General features: G+C 38.8%; 1 protein-coding gene across 1 annotated transcript in view; it reads right to left on the bottom strand.

The window, feature by feature from the left end:
• The window catches only part of LOC306758616 (neuropilin-1a-like), a 101511-nt gene that overhangs the window by 41895 nt on the left and 37772 nt on the right, over positions 1–21844 (bottom strand). Inside the window, exons 4-5 of the mRNA XM_079243952.1 lie at positions 12760–12987; positions 5204–5374 (exon numbers count right to left, since the gene is read on the bottom strand). Coding sequence (XP_079100078.1) covers positions 5204–5374; positions 12760–12987 — 399 coding nt within the window. The remainder of the gene's footprint in view (positions 1–5203; positions 5375–12759; positions 12988–21844) is intronic.

The raw sequence follows: 21844 nt of genomic DNA, 5'->3' as shown, positions 1-21844 counted from the left end.
TCGATATAAACACGTCAAATGTATGAATTACCCCCCTTGTAACTGGATGATGCAATTAAATGAGGACCATTCAATTGTCGAGCTGATAAGACAAGGAGTTTAAATACATAAAATCTGGTGATAAACACACTGCATCATAAAAACAGAGACCTATATGAATATTTGTGCATTTGGTTTTCTATATCTATGTCTGCAGTTGTTCTACCTCACCCAAGCATTTGCATTTTCTTTCATTGGGGTATGTTTGTTCTTTTTATCCAGTGGTCCTTGTACACAAAGCCAAAATGTGCAGCTGCATGTAAATGAAGCCATTTTCAAAGTAGTAATTTGGATAGTTGCACTACATGTCTGGATCTCAGAGGTGGCATTGTCCAGTCCTTAACAGCAGGGGAGCGTTGGGAGGAAAAGGAAGGGGGCACAGAAGGAAATTTGTGTGTCTCTATGTGAGAGTGGGAGGGCTGTTTGGAGACGCAAGGTCTGCCAGACTCACACAAACACACTGCATCATTCCAAGCTACACAAATAAAGCAGAAGGAAAAGTTTGCCTCATCAAACTGCTGCAGAAAACTTAAGTTTGTGCTCATCATTGCTACTTTCTAACTTGACAATTTTCATGCCCGGATCCTCCAGTTCATACTGTAGCTTCCCCCAGAGGAGTCTTCTCGCCTGAAAATGCCCTGAAACCACAGCTTGAAAACGACACTCACTGCCATCCAGCTCTTGCATCAGCTCAGTCCCAAAACTCCCAAACACTCCCACTTTCTTTTGCTTCTCAGCTCATCTTCTAAATGTCTTCCTCTTGCTTTCTACTTCTATTCATAAGAGAACGTCTGCATTTCCCCTCACAGCAGGTACGTGGGACAGACATCAACCTCATTCCTCTAACTCTCCACCTAAAAAGACAGAAAAGACGTGAACTGAAATTCCTGCTGATGGTTGCGTTGATCAAAGACCCCGCTGGGGGCTATTCTTGATGAGGTGATGGCTGGAACAGAGGGAAGGAAAGCTGTAAATTCACTGCGAGGTATCGGCATCTGATTCCTCTGTGCTGTGGGAGAAGAGAGGCAGGAGAAACTTCACTTAAGTTAAAGCTCTGAACATCTTAAGAGGCTGACCTAGCGTACTAGCTACCTGCCTAAACTGTGACTGGTGCTATTCTACTGCAACAACTCATATAAAAAAAACATCATTCTCCTCAAATAAGTTGAACTTTTCTAATATTTCCACGTTTCCCACATGCTGCTGACTTACTCCCCAGGGTGCATGCGTCCCCAGAAGAAAATCATGGTTTACAGCATCAGAGTGGTTGTAAACAGTGGAGAAAAGACAATGAGATTTGGTTTCGTGAGAGGCTTTAATTCAATCTGCAGAGCCCATCTTATATCTGTAGGCCAAACAACAGCCTGTGTGTGTACTGTTGTCTATGTGCAACATAATTGCAGCTTTGTCTAATGCAGAGTGGCTCTCGGCTCTGCCAGAGATACAGATTTATGTCTTTAACTTAAATGCAAAACAGACTTAGGATGCGCAGGCCACATCCAAGCAGCGCAACTGTGTCAAGGATGCTTACCATTAATGCTATGTTGCAAATGCACACAAGCAAATACGCAGCTTTAGTCCAAGGCAAGAACAGGTCATTGGAGTAATAAAAATGAAGGATAATGATTTTTAGATCTGCACTGTGATGGAGCTAAAGTGTGAAAATAGGTTAAAATCAGTTGTTATGGAAAATTTGGCTTATCTCATGGAAATAAAACGTGTGTTTTAGTTTTATTTGAAATATTGAAAAAAGGAAATCAAATGTAAACTTAATATTTAAGCCTGAAGCTGTGGTTGAAATAAGATAAGTTCTTCAAGTTCTCATAACAAACCAAAAGGAAACATCTTCCCAAATAATCTAGTTTAAGCCTCCAAAAATCTGAAATATGTCACCTGAGCTTGTCTTTTTCCCGTCATAGAGTTGGCACATCAAAATCTTACGACGCAGTCCAAATACTGTGATTTAAATCTTTAAAATATCCAATTTTTAAAATACTTCCTCCATACTAACTTCCTCCAAAGTGGGCTGGTAGGCCAACGTGAGACCTTACGCAAACTCACCTCTGAACACACATTCGCATTCCTTAACAGGGTGACTGGGGTTGAGGTTACCAGAGAGCAAGAACCATACGAGCCAACATAAATTAAATCTGCACAGCATGCCAGCAGGGTCATACTGACGCAGACAAACGGTTTCTTTTCACAAAATGTGGACGTGACAAAACATGACAAAAACTTAGAACAGAGCCTGAGAAACTATTCGACTGGTGATAACATCCTGCTGTGTGAAATTGGTCGAATGGATTGTTGAGCAGGAAGAAGATAAGCGCTGAAAGTAGGTCGAGATAAAGATAATATAAGCTATTTCCTTTATTAGATAAAAACACATGTTGGATAAACTTAAAATGGTGTGATCAGAGTGAATTCAGATCTCAAAATTGATATCTACAGTCGAGTTGAATCAAGGTTTCAGATCATTTTAAATGTTGTTTTTTACCTTTCTGGTCTCGTATGTTGCTGGATGTTACTATAAAAGCTCTTGGTAATTATTAAAACTACCTGAAACCCACATAAAACGTAATATTTGATTAGAAAAATTAGAAAAAATAAACAAGAATGACAAAAAAGCTGAATATATGGTAACTTTTACTAAATATTTCCATCTTGAGCAGGGATCACCAACTTCAGACCTTTTGGGCCAGCAGGTTTTAGATGTGTCTTTGCTGCAGCACACCTGATTCAACAGCTTGCTGTCAAGTTCTGATGAGCCTCTTAGTTTGCCCCAATTTTATCTTTAAAAGATTATGCAAAATCTTTCCAGGCCTCATCAGATAAATGTTCAGCTGCTGACACTGGGAGGAGCTGATTCAATAAGCACAGCTGAGCTGCAAACAGGAAGTCCTTGTAAATGACTCACATAATCAATAATCTGGAACAAATATGGCCTGATAGATGAGATTCATCCCCTAAACGAATGGAAATGTTCTGTGTAGGCTAGTTTCTCTGCCCTGCATGTCTTAGATGTGGTCCCAAACACCTGGCTCAGATTAATAAGCCTGTTGCCCTGTCATGGACTGGCGACCTGTCCAAGGTGTGCCCTAGACTGGTCGCTCTGCTGGGATAGGCTCCAGCTTCCCTGCAACCCTTTAAGCTGGGTGGGTAATGTTGCTCAGACACATTTTTATTTTACTCTGGGTGAAGTGGTTCCTTGTCCTGATAGTAGTCTATACATGTTGTAATCATGAACAACAAGAAATACAGTTAGACCCCTCAGTTTACTGGAAATCTGTAAAAACTCTGACCAATCTAAATGTTCGGACCGAAATGGAGTTGTTCATTTCTTATATTTCCTAAGCTTCTTCTCCCGGCTCCCCTCCTCCCCCTCCTGCAGCGCATACCTGATAGCCACACCCTGCATATAAACAACGCGTTAGGATGAAAATGCAAAGTAGTGAAGAAGAAACTCAAAAGGCAAACATGGCTGAGAAAATGCCGTAAGGATTCCCCCGACCCGGCTCGGTTTATTTGCCTCCTCTTGCTAAACAGCCGAGAAAGAGAAGATTGTTGGTGGAAAAAGCTGCAAATAAAAAAACCTTGGATCATGTAAGGAGCAAAACAAGAGGGGGAGGAGCCAAGACAGGGCACCACTTTCACATCTTACTAACTCCCCAACATGACCTAGCACAGCTTTAATTGGAACAAGTGGGTAAGAAAATGGATGGATGGAAGTTTGTTGCCAACGATTTCATTCAGGTATGTTAAAGCAGAGTTTTCTGTAAAACATGCAGAGCAGTGTGTTCTGAGGATCTGGGTTGGGAAACACTGCTCCAGAGCCCTGTTGAAAATTCAGAAAACACCTGCATAAAGAGCATTACTGCTTCATTCATCACCTCTTCCAGTTGTTCAACTGCTTCAGTTTCATGTCATAGCACAATGCAAGCTAACCACATGATGTTTTCCAGCAAGGCAGAGTGCTGAGGAATTTATAATAGGATGTAAAAAAAAATAAATTCAGTAAAGAAAAATAAATTTACCACTGCGGACTGGGCCTCAGATTTTAAGTGCCTGTGAAAAGAGCTGTAACAAGGTTGTCATGCTTGCTATAAATACAAGGAGGATGACGCAAGGGAGCGCTAAAGGTTGTTTCATTATCTCTTTCTAATAAAGCTTGATAGATCCAGCCATTACTACGGCACGTTGTGCAAGAGGACGAGTAAATAAAGCAAAGTAAACTGTCAAATCTGAGATATTTCTGGTATTCTGACATGGAAGAAAACATCTGACTTTAATCACTCAGCAAGCTGCTTGCTATCTTTGACCTGCCCAGTGAATAAATCCCCCAACATTACACTTGTTTACAGCCAGGTTGCATTCATTCAATAAGACAGCACACTGTGAGTCAATGAGGCTCAGACGTTAATGGAATCCTTCAAGTTGATAGAATGAGTTTCTATTTTTTTTATGATTGATTTGTTTGTTTGTTCTACATAAAGTTGGCCAAACATTTGATCTTGGGCTCGGTCAGTTGACAAATGAACGTAAACTTGCCTCCCGCAGAAGCAGAAGCATGTGAGTTAACATCATGAGCCAAAACAGATGTGAACCTGAAGCGTTGAATCGGTTTGTCCTCAAGTAACCACGAGGAATTACAGCTAAATTCAGAAGTTCAAAATCTGTGCGCATCAATTTTTATGCAAGCGAACAGATGAACCGGTTTCTATGATAAATAAATTCATGTTGGTTTTAATAATTTATTGGTTGTTTTGATTTGAAACTGAGCAAAAAAGGTCATTCAGCTGTTTGGTTTGATCTTCTCCACAGCTTGTCTTCGCTCTCGCACAACAAATAGTTTATATTTTGATACATTTGTGCACCAACTGTGTTGAAAACCTTTAAAAATTTCTTAAAGAAAGTCATGATGTTTCCATTGCATGCTTTAAATCCTTGAGGTCGGAGGTTAAAGATCAGATGAAGGGCGTTTCCTGCCATGCTGGAGGAATTTTTCACTTGCAACTTATCCGCTAATTTGTCTTAAGTTAGGAATTTGTTTGTTTTTGCTGCTCGATGAGGGCACTGAAGCTCAGAAACATGCATGATGGGATCCTTTTTCCCTTTCAATACCAGATGACGTCTCCACCCCCACATCGCACGCTCGCCTGCTCACCCTCATCTTCATATCCAGGGGGGAGGCTCCTCTCACGGATGGTGTAGTTGGCCGAGAACCCTTCTTTGGCGATGGCATTGTCAGTGGTGATGGTCATGGACAGGATGCCTGTGTAGGAGATCACTCGGCCCGGGGACGTCTGGCCACAGTATCTGCCGATGTGAGGACCCACTGGGGAAAGAAAGGACGGAGAGTGTGACAGGGGAGGTGGGGGAGAGAAAAGACAAGAAGGGGAGGTGGAGAAAAAGAAATGCGTCAGCTTTATCACTCATCACGAGCGGAGAACTTTTACTGTTTGCTGCTCTGTTGTTTCGCGACTTCAAGTTAAGCACACATGCTCATTTTACTCCATCCCTGCAGAACTCGGCTCTGAAACCCGGCTCTGATCGAACACCGTCTGAAGCAGATAGGTTTGGTGCTTGATGCGTGATGTGGCAGCAGCAAATGTGAGATGGGAGGATGTAGAAGCACTCTGGTTTAACACATGTTGCTTTCACGCTTAAAATTGCAACATAGTGTGAACAGTCATATCACACAAGCCCTGATTAATTATTTCATAGTGTAGGGTGTGTGCTAAACCTGGAGGCAGAGTCAGCCCAGAAAGTTACAACATCAAGTCTTCAGTGCAGAATATGTCACCAAATAAAACATATCTGAAGACAATATTAGTATTAAGTAGAAAACAGCCATTTTGGCTCTAAGACTATTAAAGTCAGTTGTCTGTGAGAGTTTAAACTCATGCAGAAAACTTCAACATTTTTTTTGCCTCAAAAAAGCAAAAATAAGATGTTTTTCCTGTCTGCTTATGTGCGACACTTTTATTCAAACCACAAAATACAAAATAAATGTTTTCCTTCAGCCCACATTTCACATCAGCTGACTGAGCAGATGTTGGTACATCTCATACGGAGGGCTTTGTTTAAAATAGAAGCTGCTTTCCACCCATTTCAGCCTTAAAACAAGGTCTTGTATGGCATTGGCTACCTTTATGTATAAAGAAATAATCTGGGATTAACCCACTGAAGACCTAAAGAGCCCCCAATGTAAACAGCATCATCTGATCCCATTAATCTGAATTTGGTCATACTCTGAGTGAGCAATAACCTGTTTATGTTACATGATCATACTTGCTTGCTTAATGTGTTAAACCTAAAGGAATAAACAGTAATGTCCCACTAGAGTTTCAGTACACCATTTCAGACTACTGCTAAAAATCACACCTTTGTCTCCAAAGTTGCCAGATCTGCTTATTATCAGTGACTTTTAGCTTCTGTTTGGTTTCAGATATAAGGAGGCTTATTTCAGTAGAAACGTGGCAACATCAGCATAAGCAGCTTGTACACAACAGCTAAACTTTCCAGATGTTTAATCTAGGAAATGTGTCATTTGGTGGACATAACACTGGTACGACCCATTAATCAAACTTCTTCACATATGAGCGGAAAAATAAATGTAAGATCCTGCATGAAAGTCTGATAAAGCAGCTCAGAATAAACTCCAGTTTTAAAAAAGTATTTCCAAATATTCATTTGGCTGTCCTAACAGAACAAAAAAGATTTCTGAATACAAATTTCTTAATATGTATGGAAAAATATATATTGCTTTATTCAGAATTTTTTAAACTTTAGAAAACGTTTCTAAAAACTGACGCAACCGTCTGTGTTTCTGCAAGATAGATAAGGATTGACTTGCCAGTAAAAGAGATGTTCATAGTTAAAGATAAAACATCAACTAATTTTTTTTATTATTTAAAAAATATGCAGTGCGGTGCAACACACCGTCTTGTGTCTAATGACTGCGCCAGCTCCTGTCCACAGCTGGCATCCCGTTTCATCCTGGTCTTATCTGACAGAAACAATGTGGGGCTTGTGCTGCCTGCTGTTAGCTGGAGATAATGTAACAGCTTCCTTACATTTTAATAACAAAAAAAGATATTTTTCTGACAATTTCTTTCAGCTCTGGAGGCAAAGAAACCAAAAATGAAACATGAATCTGCGACACCGGAACGATGAGCCTCAGTAATCTGATGGATAATGTTTATCAGTTACAGTCTGAAGAACATAGTCGACGTTCTGCGATAGATTACGTTCTGAACCATCCCGGTCTTATCTGAGGTCATGTAAAATTATTTTACCGTAAAGCTGCTGGATGATGCAATCAGCCCTCAAATAGGGAAAAGTCCTGCAGGCAACATGGCTGCATATGCAGATAAAGAAATTGTACTATGAATGAGAAAAACGAGCAAAAAAACTCAATTACATTATTCTCAGAGTTGTGAATAGAAATGGAGCTAAATCTATAAAATCCGCACGGACAAAGCTTTATTCTATCCTGATCTGGTCATGTCACTTCATACGGAACAAGCTTGAATAATTAGCTACAGCTAAGATGGGTCATAACTGCAGAAATACATTTTAATATGTCTGAACATGAATTATTGTACCGGTAAGTGACGTTTTTATAGCTGAGATAATTATGATTGCTGTTTTTTTTCCTTTATTTGAATCCAAATGAATTATTTTGTCACTAAACTTTGCACAAACTGCTGCTTTTAAAGAAAGACTATGTTTTTTCTGAATTAAAACATCATTTGCCTGGCTGGCTACACTTTGTTCAGATAACAAAACAGGACGTTACGATAAGACTGCAACAACTAAACGGACATTTCATATATTTCAGACAGAACATGTCTAAAACAAGCTAGCAAAATCTTTGGAGAATACTAGCTGGCGTACCCTGCCAGGACACCGGTGGAGTAAAGTGTAGAGATGGAGAGATACCCTTCATTTCGTGCTCCCACTACGACATCTCTGGCATCATGAAATGTAGCTTTGTCTTGTTATGAATTATGAAATTCAAACAAAGTGCCATGAGCCAATTCTTTGGCATTATATTCTAGTTTTAGAGATGTTTAAAAATCTAAGTAAAACCAAAAAAGACATCTCTACCTCTCTCTGTCTCTCATACGTGATAGCAAACAGTGCTGCGCAGTAAACAGAACATGCTAGTAAATGCTAGCATGATGATAGCGTCTTTTCTGTCTTATTTTGTCTTTTAACTATTATGTTGTCTTTATTTTAGTGCTTTTAATGTTGATTTATTTTATTTTACCTGTACAGCACTTTGGTTACTTTGAGGTATGTGAAAGTGCTTTACAAATAAAGTTTGATTGATTGGTTGATTGATTGATTGAATGCTAAATCAGTAGCTAACTATGCTAATTCAGCAGCAAACCAATACAATTCTTCACTAACTTGCCTTAAATTACAAATTTGACTTGACAAATATTGATCCCTGTTCTTTCTTTGTCTCTAAGGTGCTATATGGTTAATAATCTAAGGTCACTGTCTGTCATATAGATGCCATGACCTCAGAATAACAACATCTCCAGATCCATACCACCCAAACTGCAGCACAGTATGTTGCCTTGTGCTATAAATAAATGTTCCTTATTTATTCTTTTACTAATATTATTGTTTAGGTATTAGGTATTTTATGATGTAAAAAAACAAAAATTATTTTCCCTGAAACCAAATTCTTGACAGATTTTCTTGTAGTTTTAAATCACTGGGGTTTCAAACTTGTAAATGTTGCCTAAAGGTAAAGACTGCTGAAATCTACAAGACCTTCAGAAAAAACAAGAAATCATTTTTCACTCAAAACATTTTATAGCTTTATTGATTTATTTATTTCACTAAATATATGAAAAATTTATTCAAAACAAAATCTGAGCCAAAAATCTATTGGATTTTTAAAAAATCTTTTCCTTTTCTTTCATGTTTTAAAACCTTTTCATGCACAGTTACTGTAGTGAACACTTATTTAAAAGCTGTTTTGTAGAATATGCATGGGTGAAGATGGTTTATGTGCACATTACACTATCCCCTACACAGCCACCCACTGACTAATAAATATATAAATAAAACAACAACAAAAAAATCCACTTTACATGTCCTTAGATATAAAATATTCTATGTATAAACAAATGAAGCTCTCTTTTCTGAAATCATTCATGTATGAAAGGGTTAAAGGACAAAATGAAAAAATAATGAAGCCCTAGTGTTTGTTTGTCTGGTTAAATCCAGTCAGAAAAAAGCTTTTCATTAAAAGAACTGATGTGCAGCTCTCAGACATTCATTCATTCATTCATTCATTTTCCGAACCGCTTATTCCAATTCAGGGTCGTGGGGAAGCTGGAGCCTATCCCAGCTGGCTTTGGGCGACAGGCAGGGTACACCCTGGACAGCTCGCCAGTCCATCGCAGGGCGCTCTCAGACATGTTGGAAAAAAAAGGTCCATACTGTGAATGTTTCATGTTTATGATACACTAGGAGTGCATTTGATGGGATGAAGAGCAACATCCTGGTCTTAACCCTGCTGCAGAGATGCTCCGTTATCTGCCCTGACAGACACGTTCGCTCGGCAAACACGCACATTCGGCTTTAACATCACACAGCCCCACGTGCATTCTTGCACGCAGACACATCTGAATGCACACTGACACACATGCTCAAGCAGATCAGTAGACAGGCAAAACCCTGGCATGTAATGCACGCTGGCGCAGCTTAAAAGTGTGTGTCATTGTCTGTGTACCTGCGCCAGTCTTTGCGTTATCATGTTCTCATGCCAGTCTCCTCCCTGGCTGTAATCAGGCAAAGCTTTGGGCACAGCGACGGGAATTGTGGGCATCCTGGCAGCCATGGCAAGCCTGTCCAAGGTATGCAGCTCTGACGATTAGATGCGCGCTCTCCGGCTAATTAGGCAACAATAGAAGCTGAGACGCGCTGTCCAAGCGAGAGGGGGAGTGTGAACAGAGGGTAGAGCAGGTTGCGTCTCTGTCATTCATGTCCTGATTTTTCAAACGTGGCTGCTAAAAGGAACAATGAGCAAACTGTGTGGGAGTCAGTACATCCAGCTCCAACACAGGATGATGAGCTTCAGATCAAAGAGTGACTAAAGGTGAAGACACTGATCATCAACAGTTGTACACTTCGCTTTGCTATGTCATATGTTATGGACCTCACTTTAAGGCACTTGATCATTGGGTTTAGGGCTGGATCATATGACCAAAATCTCATATCCTGATATAGCTCATTTTATATGCCCATAATGATATAGATAATGCTATAAATTTGTTTGTGTAATGTTGTGTCAGTCATCAGTAATGTGTCAGATGTGCTTGGCAACAGCAGCAGCGATCTCCTTCCATCTGGAGGAACTATGGCTGTATGGCGTTTCATGGTTAAATACCTGTTGCAGCGTTATGTCTGGAGTTTATTATGAGCTTTCGCCTCCATTTGACGTTGCTTTTGTGACTTTTGCTCGTTGACTCTATTCTTTATTCTGTATTCTCTTTCCTGATTCCTGCGCAGGTGATAAAATGAGTTAGTTGTATCGAAGTCCGCTGTTGGGACTGTGAGCTAGTCTGTTGTCGGTTCCACGTCGGCCTTTTTATATCCAAACTGCATCCATGTGACAGAAATTTCCCCTCTTTTATGAACAAGCTCATTGGTTTTGGTTGGCTGGTCATCTTTTAGTGAATTATCCTGCTCTGAAATGTGTCTGCTACCATATTTCTTCATGTTTGTTTATGTATTGCAGCGTGCATGCTGTAAAGCGCATCTTGATGTAAAATACTGCAGTAAAGCACCTTATCGTGGCGTAAACAATAGAGCCTCATATGAAACGGTGGACATTTTCTATCGTCCAGACGGTATAACTCGTCACATCGCCCAGCTCTAATTTGGTTTATAATGTAATGCGAGCAACAAAGTTATGTGTTAAATCATGTGCAAATATGAATGAAAATACCATATATAAGGTAAATACAGTTAGTAAAAATCCTATCAAACATAAAAGTCAATATTAGCTCTGAACGTTTTTTATTCCTCAACACAGCCTGAACCCTTTCAGACAAGCGTTCTCATGCAGGAATAGTTCTCCACCATTCTTGAAGGACATTTCAAAGCTATCCTTTGGATGTTGGCTGCCTTTTGTTCTGTTCTCTGTCAAGATGATCCCACTCTCACCCTCTGGGGAGGATTAATCACTCCAGCAGACCTGTTGCCACCTATTTCCAGTCCAGTTCTTGTTTCATGAGGCGTATGTCAGCCTTTTCTCCCCGTTTCCATTCTATGAGAATGGCTTCTTGACAGCCACCCTTCATGGAGACCATTTCTGATGAAGACTAGTGAGCAGTAGATGGATCAACTTAAAGAAAAATCCTGAAAAAATATTTAGATTTTCTTAGCCTTTCTTCTCAGACAGCATCTTCTCACATTATATAGGAGTATTTTTCTAACTTCTTCTTAAAGGTCAACAGAACGCAGGAGAGAAATTTACCACCCTTTCAGATCATTAAAGACAAAAAAAAAAAAAAAAAAAATTCTCCCAAAAACATTACAGATTAATATTCTTTAAAAAAATTTTTTTTTGCTCATTGATTAACTTCTGTTCTCATGAAAATGACCAAATATGTAATAATTAAAATTACATTAACCCTTTGGATGCCATTTTAATCACATGATGTTTCTGTTTATATGAAAAAAAAAAACAAGTTATTTTTCATTAAGTAGATGTTAGTGGAGAGGGATTTAATTTAAAGATCCATGTTTTACTTATTTTGGTGCATTTGAACTAATCAGAATATATAGAAAATATTTTCTCAGTTCTTAAACATCTATAATATAGAAGTTTTATGTAGAAATGTCACAGACTATAATCTAATTGAAACATAAAGGGTGAGAATGATTTGAATAATTACATATTTGGTAGATTTGATAGTACTGACGTTTATGGAGTGATTTGAGAGAATAAAAAAGCTAAGAATGTATCAAAATTAACGTTGTTACATATTTTTAGTCTATTTAACACGGATTATTAACTACAATCCCCAGCCAGTCAGAATCTATTATGCATAATAACTCATATGTATTATTTTTTTTAAATAAAAAGTGATATCATGTGATTAAACTGGCATTTCAAGAGTTTAAATAATTTGAATAATTACATCTGTAGTCGTCTTGATTAGGAATGAAATACCTGTTCCCCTCCCCCAGCTGTGAATCCTGACTCACCCCACCTGCGGGGAAGTATCCATCCTTTTCCCCTCACAGTCCTCTTCCGTTTCACCTTCACATGTCTGTTTGTTTCCTGTCAGCGTCCACAGAGGGAAGCTGTCCTGAGCTCTTCTCATCCTTCCCTCTCCTGCTTCCCGAGTCTGCCTCAGCAACCCTGCCTTCCTCCATCGTTCCTACTCTTCCTCTTCTTCAGCTGTCTCCGCAACCCATTTTTCATGATCTCACAATCTACCTTTAGAGAAGCAGCTCAGTTCTTTCGCTCTCAGTTCTTTGCAGCAACTAGTGTGCAGTGTGACATTTCCTTTTTCTTCTTTTTAAAATTCAAATGAGCGAGCCTCATTTTGCAGCTTCTCTGGAAACTCTGCTTTAAAGATCGTCTCAAACGGAGTTATCCTGCTTTCACACCTCTTTTTGTACAAGGTGAATGTGTTTTCACCTTCAGTCTCCGTGTTTGTCAGAGCCGATCTGTCTACTCACCTGCGGGGAAGCCGTCCCAGATCTCCAGCCAGTCGTATCGGCACAGCGCGCCCGGCGGCGGCGTGGTGTCGGGCTCCATGTCAAAGCTGTCGAACTCCACCACAATCTCCGACATCTTGGGGGCGAAAATCATGAAAGTGCAGTCCAGGTTGTTGGGATACTTCTCCGGGAAGCCTGGCGTTTTGATGACGCCTCTGGGAGCCGTGAAGTTCCTGGAACATTCTGGACCTGCGAGGAGAGATGATACGCATTAGTTTTTAAAATGTCAAGAGGTGTTTGGACAGAGTGACTTATTCGTGCCGGGACAGAGGTGTGAACTCTGCAGGGGTTAGAGGGCGATGATGGGTGACTTTACTATCACTTTGAATAGGACTTTAAAGAAGTTTTATCGCCATAATGAATGTTCTTGGGAAAGAGAAATAAATTCTGCCATGTTCCTTTATACTTTATGATTTTAACAGGAGGGTCACTGTGGTGCCAGAATGTTCTAAAGAGGTTTTGTGTCGATTGGATTTGTTATTGTGGTCAGATTTGTGACCTTTTCTGTCACTAAAGCTGAAAAAAATCACTCTGAAACATAAAAAGAGTGCACTATAAGCTTGTTTGAGTGTCTTTATCTTTGGCAGCTTGAGACATCTTTGCAGCTTTGATCTCTCTGGAGCATCTTTCTAAGGCTCAGTGTGACATATTCCTCTAAAAGATGGTAGAAATGAAAGAAAGGGAGGTCTTTTAAACAGAGAAGTTCAATTTTTCTCTTTGACATGCTTCTGACTTGAATCGATTTAATAACCTCTGAGAACCATCACAGGACTTTTGAAGATGCTCCAAAAACCGAATCTTTGCTGTATTGACAGGATTCATTTCCTCCCCCGACGGAGCCGTCTGAGTCTGTGTTGTGACTGCAGTGGGTTGTTTTTATTGAACATTTCAGACCCTGTGAGACTGGTGACCAGTAAACAGCAACAAGCACATGCAGATAAACTCACAGACAGCCTGGAACCACCCTATTAACTCATTAGAGACAATTATTGAACACACATTAACCCAAAAAATGATCCAATTGCAGCTTCATAATCTGTTGGATGTAATTATCTTTAATGGTCTTGTTTGCTTTGTTTTTTTGTTTTTCTGTTGTATGACACAATTAATTAATATATTTTAATTTACATTCTCATGGCAGGTTTCATAAACTCACTGAATGCACACTGATTAAATAAAATGGCTTATGAATATTTACATAATATCCTAAAAGTAAAAAAGACAACAAAACACAATAAAGAAGTAGCATAGACAATTTGCCTTATGTAATTTACATGTAAATGTAAATATAATATAATATAATATAATATAATATAATATAATATAATATAATATAATATAATATAATATAATATAATATAATATAATAAGTAAATGTACATGATTCTGTGCTTTCAGGGTCAGGTGTCAGCACTTTCTGGATTAATATCTTGTTTCAATAACTATTGATCAGTCCTGTTCCTCTTCTTGGAGGATTTTTTTTTTTTAGCTCATTACTGTGTACAGAACTGACTTAACTCAGGGGTATTTATTGGGTTTTCTTACATAAACTCTCTTTCTGTCCCATCACAAAGTTTTCTAATGGATTTAAAGCAGGACTTTAACATCAGAACCATTACTATAATTCTTCTTTTACTGCTCTCTAGTAAAAAGACCAATATGCAGAGTCATCATCTGAAGCCTTAAACCACTTTAAGGAAGGATGCAGTTGCATAATGGATGTAGTGATGTTCATTTTTATTCAAAAAAGGTCTTTCCATAATTGAGAGGAAGTCATTCTGGTCCATTCCAAACCATGACACTACCACCACCATGTTCCATATAAACTGATGCTATCTTAGAAGATAATCTTGCATGTTCAGAGTTTACTTTCCACCATACATAAAGCACCAGAAAACTTCTGTCTGACTGTTCATAAAATCTGTTAATTCTTCCCGTAATCTCTCAATTCTCAGAGATGGATCATGGTGCGATCCATCAAAACCCCTGCAACATTAACACACGTGAAAGGCTTTAACTTCCTTATGAGTTTGACTCTTTTTGACCTCATGGATTGCCACATGTCCTCTGTTAGTCGACCACTTGCGATGAAGATAATGATCCTCATTTCACTCCGTTTGTATACACACTGTCAAACTGAGTTTAAACTCCTTACACTTATATGAAACCTTTTCAAGCCTCCGTTGGCCAATAAGAACTTTTATTTGTTTGAAAGGTTGATATCAGATGTTCATATAAACATTTCAAAACAAGTGTTAGCTCATGTAGCATTAATTACTTCTTTTTCATTGAGAAACTTTGTTGCAACATACTCCTCCAGCTGCTTCCAACCTTTTACTCCATTTTTGCAAGAGGAGTGTCACAAAAAATTATGGCTTTGTTTTCTTTGCTTGAACATTTACATGTGATGAAACTTTGCTCTAAATTCCTAAAAATGCGATCCTTGTCTGTTAGACCACAAAACACAGATACTGACTCGGTCTTCAGATTACAGAAAAAACTTCACACACTCAGAAAATGCAGCACTAAGAGGAAAAAAAAAAGCAGCACATAGCAGCTTCCTGATAAAAGTGCATAGCAGCTGGCCAGCTTGGCAGCTGCTCATTGCCATCTTTTGGACACGGTCGCATCCACACTGTCGATACCGCTCGTGAAAAATCTCCGCGTCGAGTCGCATCAGTCAACCCGGCTGGCAGCTCACACCTCGCTTGTCGAAAAGTGACATGAACGATGTTACAAGACAGTGACTGATGAGTGCAAAAGGGAGTCTACACGAAGCGGGGATGAGGGTCAAGCATCCCTCGGGGGCAGAAACTGCGAGTGTGTGCGAGTGAATGTGTCAGGGGGCAGGAGCGTTCTCATGTTGCCAGGCCAGATGTGACCTGCGTGTTATCTGAGCACGCCAGCAAACACAAATCCACACAAGCAGAAATGCAAAGGCACACACACACACACACACACACACACACACTCCAGAGGACCCCTTGCTGTTGACACAGGTGGTGTCATTAAAAGGACGAAATGATAAACGATGAGGAGGGATGGGCGGCGAGGGATGAGGCAGGCTTTGATTCTGCCCGACTGTTCTGGATTGTGTACGAAAAGGTGCAGCTGGGCTGAAAATGCAGGATGCTGTGTATCTGTAAGGGCAGAAAATTAATGAGATTTCATGTCAAAATGTCCAGAAAATCTGTTGTTGGCCATCATGTTATCACTGAACAAAGATCTGCTTTATGCAAATCTCACGTCTTGCAGCATTGTAGGATATACACCAAAAACAGGCCAGATTCAAATGAAGTAAAACTAAATGTGATTTATGATCATTATTTTAGTGTCTTTTAATAAAAATTTATTTAAAAATTTTAAAAGAAGCAGCCAGGAACTGCAAATCAAGTTAACGCGATTAGTTGATTGTCAGTTGGCCGTCAGTCAAACGATTGATATGAAAGGATGTGAGACTGCTTTATAGTCCAAAGAATAAGTACCACTCTTTATTTCCATGCAGAAACTGACCAATATCACATTCCCCAAAGAAACAGCAGGCTTTTATACCCTCCTGCTGCCAAACCTCAAGAGATCAGCCCATTGAGGTTGGGCTACAATAACAAACACAAAATGTTAACATATATCTACAAGCATCAAACACAACAAAGCATAAATATTTACATATACACATCTCTCTCTCTCTCTCTCTCTCTCTCTACACACACATATATATATATATATATATATATATATATATATATATATATATATATATATATATATATATATATATATATATATATATATATATATAAATTAGTCAATAACTATGTAACCTCATTCTGCGCGTAAAACTAAATTATCTTTGCTCTACACCCCCTTCCTTGTTAACATAGTATGTTCCAGCAGCTCTTCCCTCTTTTAGCTCCTGTGCTCTGCCAAGAAGACAAGAGGTAAATAGTAACGTTAGCATTTAAATATACAAACTTGAAACTATAACAAGGTAAAAATGTTTAGGAAGTTTTCAATAGAACAATGCTAATTAAAATTCTCCTCACAGAGGAAGATGGCCGGTCCCCCTCCTCAAACAACTAGCAGCATTCGACTTTGCACAATTTAAATAAACAATTAATCAGCGTGCTTACTTATTGTCATTATTTATTTAACTTTTGTATCAGCTATTCACTATTCAGCAGTCATTGGTGATGGAGCCACACGTCTCCATCACACTGATCGTCATCAAATCAGAGCACAAACTTAAGAATCATGCTGGTCTGCAGCATTCTGCATTTGCATGGCTGCAGCAACAAACTTGTGTAACTATGTACAAATGCACAAATTAAAAATAATCCTTATATGTATAAAGAAAAATCAAAGAGACGAAAGACATCAGCAATGATCTTACAAAAACAATGTTACTTATCAATCTGTGAAGGAATATAAGGTCATTTTTCAAACACGTCACAACCTTTAATTTGACAGTGGGAATGATTAGTGACAAGTGGAAACTTAAGATATTTATCAACCTAGTCAAGAATGGATATTCCTGCAATTTCAGCCCATAGTCAGACCATGCAAAATTCAGAAACACTGTAACAGTTAGCATGTTAATTATTAACGCTCATGATAATAAAAGTAGAAAAAGATTGAGTGAAAGCTTTGATTTGGTTTTAAAGCTACATTTGAACAAACCACTAAACTTTTTACTCTTAACCCTTTTCAAGTTCCCTCTAAGAAAAATGCATTTTTCTTTGTTCTTGTGTAAGAATGAACTATTGTTAAACAAATGTTTGAGATGGAGATAATAATACAGAAACATTAGTGAAACTGTTAAACAGTATTAGGAGAACTTTACATGCCCAAAGCAAGTGGCAGACATGGCTCAGGCAGGTTTATTTCTACTCATTTTCAATAAGCTTCATTAATCACTTGAACGTTTGTTCTTCCAAAAGGTCGATCAGCTTATTACAGGGTTAAAAACAGTGGTGGGTGGAAGATAACTTTGGCTAGGTTTAGGGTTAGTTGCAGACACAGTACCTGGACACCTTGCAGTCACTGAACTGATCATGATCTCTTTTGTTCAGCAAAGTGTTTAAGAATTAGACATGAGGACATGTTTCTGACAGTAAAAACTGCCTGAACTAATCCCATAAATAATTAACTCCTCCTTAAAGGTGGAGTATGTAAGATGTTCAGTATTTTGAAATTAAAATAACTAAAAAAATAACAACAATCATAATTAAATAGGTTTTTTTTTTAAACATGTAGATTCCAGTCTGTCCATATTTGATGGATTAATAAATTACAAGTTTAAATAATGACAAAGACCCTTCTTAAAAGTTTGCCTGCCAGTAAAAAAAAAGTGCTTTTTTTCATTTGTCATTAATTAAACTTGTAATTTAATAACGCACCAAATATGGACAGACTGGAACCTACATGTTTAAAAAACTATCTAATTATGATTGTAGTTATTTTTTAGTTCATTTATTTTGAAAATATTGAAAATCTTACACACTCCACCTTTAAACTGAAACAAAACATAAGAGGAAGTCAAACTACCACAATAACATCAATCAGAAAGCGATTACTTCAAGTTCTTTCTGCTAGCCGTGGTTCCACAAGCTGCTTTTGTTATTAGTTCTGTAAATAACAACATGGCTGTTCATCTGTAGTTGTATTTACCTGATTTTATCACCTGGTTAATGACAAGATCTTTCAGATCACACATACCATGGGGGTCTCCAATTTTTCTTAACAACGTATTACCCTCATCTCTCATCTTTTCAGCCATCCATTTGTCATTTTCATCTATTTTAGAAAAAAAAAACTGAAATCCTTCAATCAGCTGCGGTGGGAAAGTTGCCCCCTTAAAATAAAAAATAGAAGCGACAGACATGTGTTTCTAGTTTGAAAACCTGCAATTAAAAGAGAAAGATGGGACAAATATAGTTCCAAGACGATGAGGAGGCCTCACTCGGCTATCATTCATAAATGAAAATGTATTTTGTGGTCAGCAGAGGGTGGAGTGATGTGACCAAGCACTGCAGCAAAACACTCAATGCCAACCGCTGCCAGGGGCCGTCGGTAAAACCAAACAGAACATGTCATCTAGAGGAGGGTGGCTGCTTTCTGCGGCCGTGTTTGAGGTTTTTTTCTGGTAATGACAGACGGGAGGAGAGGGATAGAAATGAGGGATGAAGCCACAATGAAGGCGTATGTCACAAACAGCTGAAATGAAATGAAACTGCACCGACTCTCCATCTCTAGGCTGATCCTGGTTACAGGATCAGCCTAGAGATGGAGGAAAGCTGCAGCTTTTTGTGTGAAAGTTGCAGAGTGCATGCCGACCAGTCTGGCTGACTCCATCACAGAGAGGGTTTGTGATGGCAAAACAACATGGGACAACTGATGCATCTAATACTGAAAGAAAACAGTGAATACATGGCAAACCACAATGACTTCCTTGTAGGAAATTGCAAGCACAAGTCAGTTATGAAAATAACGCAAACCACTTCTCAACACTATGGCTTCCTGAATGTCAGAAAAGTGCAAAATAACAAAAATATAACAAAACTAAAATTAGAAACTTCTTTTTGTGTCGAATAAGACTTTTTTTTTTTTCTTTTTACCGCAATTGAAAGCAAAATAAACCAACAACAACAACAAACTGTCAGTTAGGGACGAAGTGATTCACTATTTAATCGATTGATCTTGATGTATTACATGCCAATTTAATTAGGATCTGTAAATGTTCAAGAACAATTATTTCCCCATGTTAAATGACAGAAAGGCAGCAGTAAAGTGCCAGTAAGTTGGCGTAAAGGTTGCAGACGGCAAACTGTAAACGACAGATGTAGCAGGAAGCTAGCGTCCTGCTATGTAAGCTAGCTAGCTAGCTAGCTGCTAGCTTTGAAGCTACTCTTACAGAGCATTTACTCATCAGGTTTAACACTAGAACCGCCAACATTCCAATACTCCTAGAACCGCAGAGAAGGGTAATTTTTTCCACCCCCTGCTGCAACAGAAAAAATAACACAAAGATGCTTTGAAGTTGTTTGATTCCATTTATTATGTTAATAGTTATAATTGAGACTTTTAAAAAACTAGCTAAACAGTAGAAAACATATATTAATTAACAAAATAACATATTTCAATATTCTAATTAATTTTACAGTAAGATAAATAAGCGCTGCTCTTCAACCTATTTTTCATTCACTCGCATACAAGAACGACGTGTGATGTGGCAATGTGCGATCAGCTCCTCTTGCTCACTAGATGACTCGTTATCGGGTAAAAGAGACAGATTATCACTTCCTCCAGCTACTGATTCCTCCACCGTCTCGTCAGAATCCTCCACCGTCATCCAGAGCTAGTTCTCTGTCACTCAGTTCTTGAAATAATAACCAAGCTTCTTTGGCATTCATATATCTCTTGTATTTATCCATTTCTCAAATTCAGCGATCATAAAATCCTCTTAATCTTTGACAGCTGTCAAACTCACGTGCGTTACGAAGCAACCGGGAGTGGCACGAATGGGCGTGGCGCGAAAAACATCTGACAGATGACAACAATGCATTTCATTAGGCGGTAGAAATTACCCCATTGGTGGTTCTAGATATTTATGCTCAGGTTTCTTTTTGTTGTGATCACACACTCACCAAAATTCACTATAAGTTCACTGGACCCATTTCAGGAAAAGTGATGAATTTGGAGAAATAGGGATTTTATTTTAATAGAGATATAAGTGTTTGAAGAGCCAAGGAGGTAAAAATGACCCGCTTGGCGGTTCTAGTGTTAAAGACTAGTGTTTGGAAAAGTTTTGGTTTTTGTTTTTATTTCGGTTCTTTAAAGCCATGATAAAATTGTACAAACATGTGACTTCATGTGACAGCTATTCAGAAACCTACGGGTGACGTCATGGAGGCTCCGTCCATCTTTTATACAGTCAATAGCTGCTGCTTGTCTCTTCACCAAGAAACATAAAAATATTTCTATATTATTTATTTATTTATTGATATCTCATCTATAAGCCCCTTTAATCAAACTTTTTTTTTTTAAATGTGTGACAAATAAATTAAACCTTGTCTGTTTAAGAAATCACCATATTTCATGCATTATTACTCGTCCTTGTGTGAGATTGCATTCGTTTGGCAATAAAGATGAATCCAAACTAAAGGGAGAAAAACAAAGAGGGGTATGAGTGCCAGTGAGAGACAAAGCTGGGGGGTCTCAGCAGAATGTAAAGCCTGTTTGTAACCAGAACAGCTCCATTTAACAGTGAGTTACAGTTTCCTGCTCTGACTGTAATGGATTTTAAATGTGGCAAGAGGGAAGGTACCAGCATGGCAGAGGGATTACCTGAGTGAGCACAAGCACCATTTTTAACTTGTTAGGAGGTGGAGGACCGATATTGAGGCCAGCACACACATGCACGCACACACACGCACATACAGACACTTCTGTCCTAGTTTCAGAGCTGCTCTTCTATGCCAGAGCATCCATCTCATCTGCAGGTCACCCCTGTTGCCTCCAAGGACAAACAACCCATTAGCTAAATGAGCCTGAGGTCCCACACACCTGTCTGTTGCACACACACTCACAAAGGAAACCAGATGCGCACACACACACTCCATCACAAAGAGAGGCAGCTACATGCACAAAGACGTCACAAAAAGACATAAATATGGGAATCTTATGTAAATACATGAAATAACACACACACATGCACATAAATTACCAGAATGTTCTGAGGAGTTTTTCCTGCAGCTGACAGCAGCCAGGCGCGCTCGAATACAACAGGAAAAATGTTGCCGCGTTTTTCTGGCAATCATAAATGCTGTGCAGCTGCAAATTTACATATGTGACATCTAAACCTCACTCCTGCTCCCAGATGTAGATCAGAACTTTTGGCAACATTAGACGGTGGACAAAACTTGATCAGGGGACCATTGCTATAGCAACTAAAGGAAATTATTGTGTTTCTCTCTAACACATACACTGCTGACGTGCTGCTTAGTTGCTTTAGGAATGCAGAATGTGGAGCTTGGTGTGTAATAAGGGG

The sequence above is a fragment of the Telmatherina bonti genome (genome assembly GCF_933228915.1).
Source record: "Telmatherina bonti genome assembly, chromosome: 7".
NCBI lineage: Eukaryota > Metazoa > Chordata > Actinopteri > Atheriniformes > Telmatherinidae > Telmatherina > Telmatherina bonti.
This window is presented reverse-complemented; position numbering and strand designations above follow the sequence as displayed.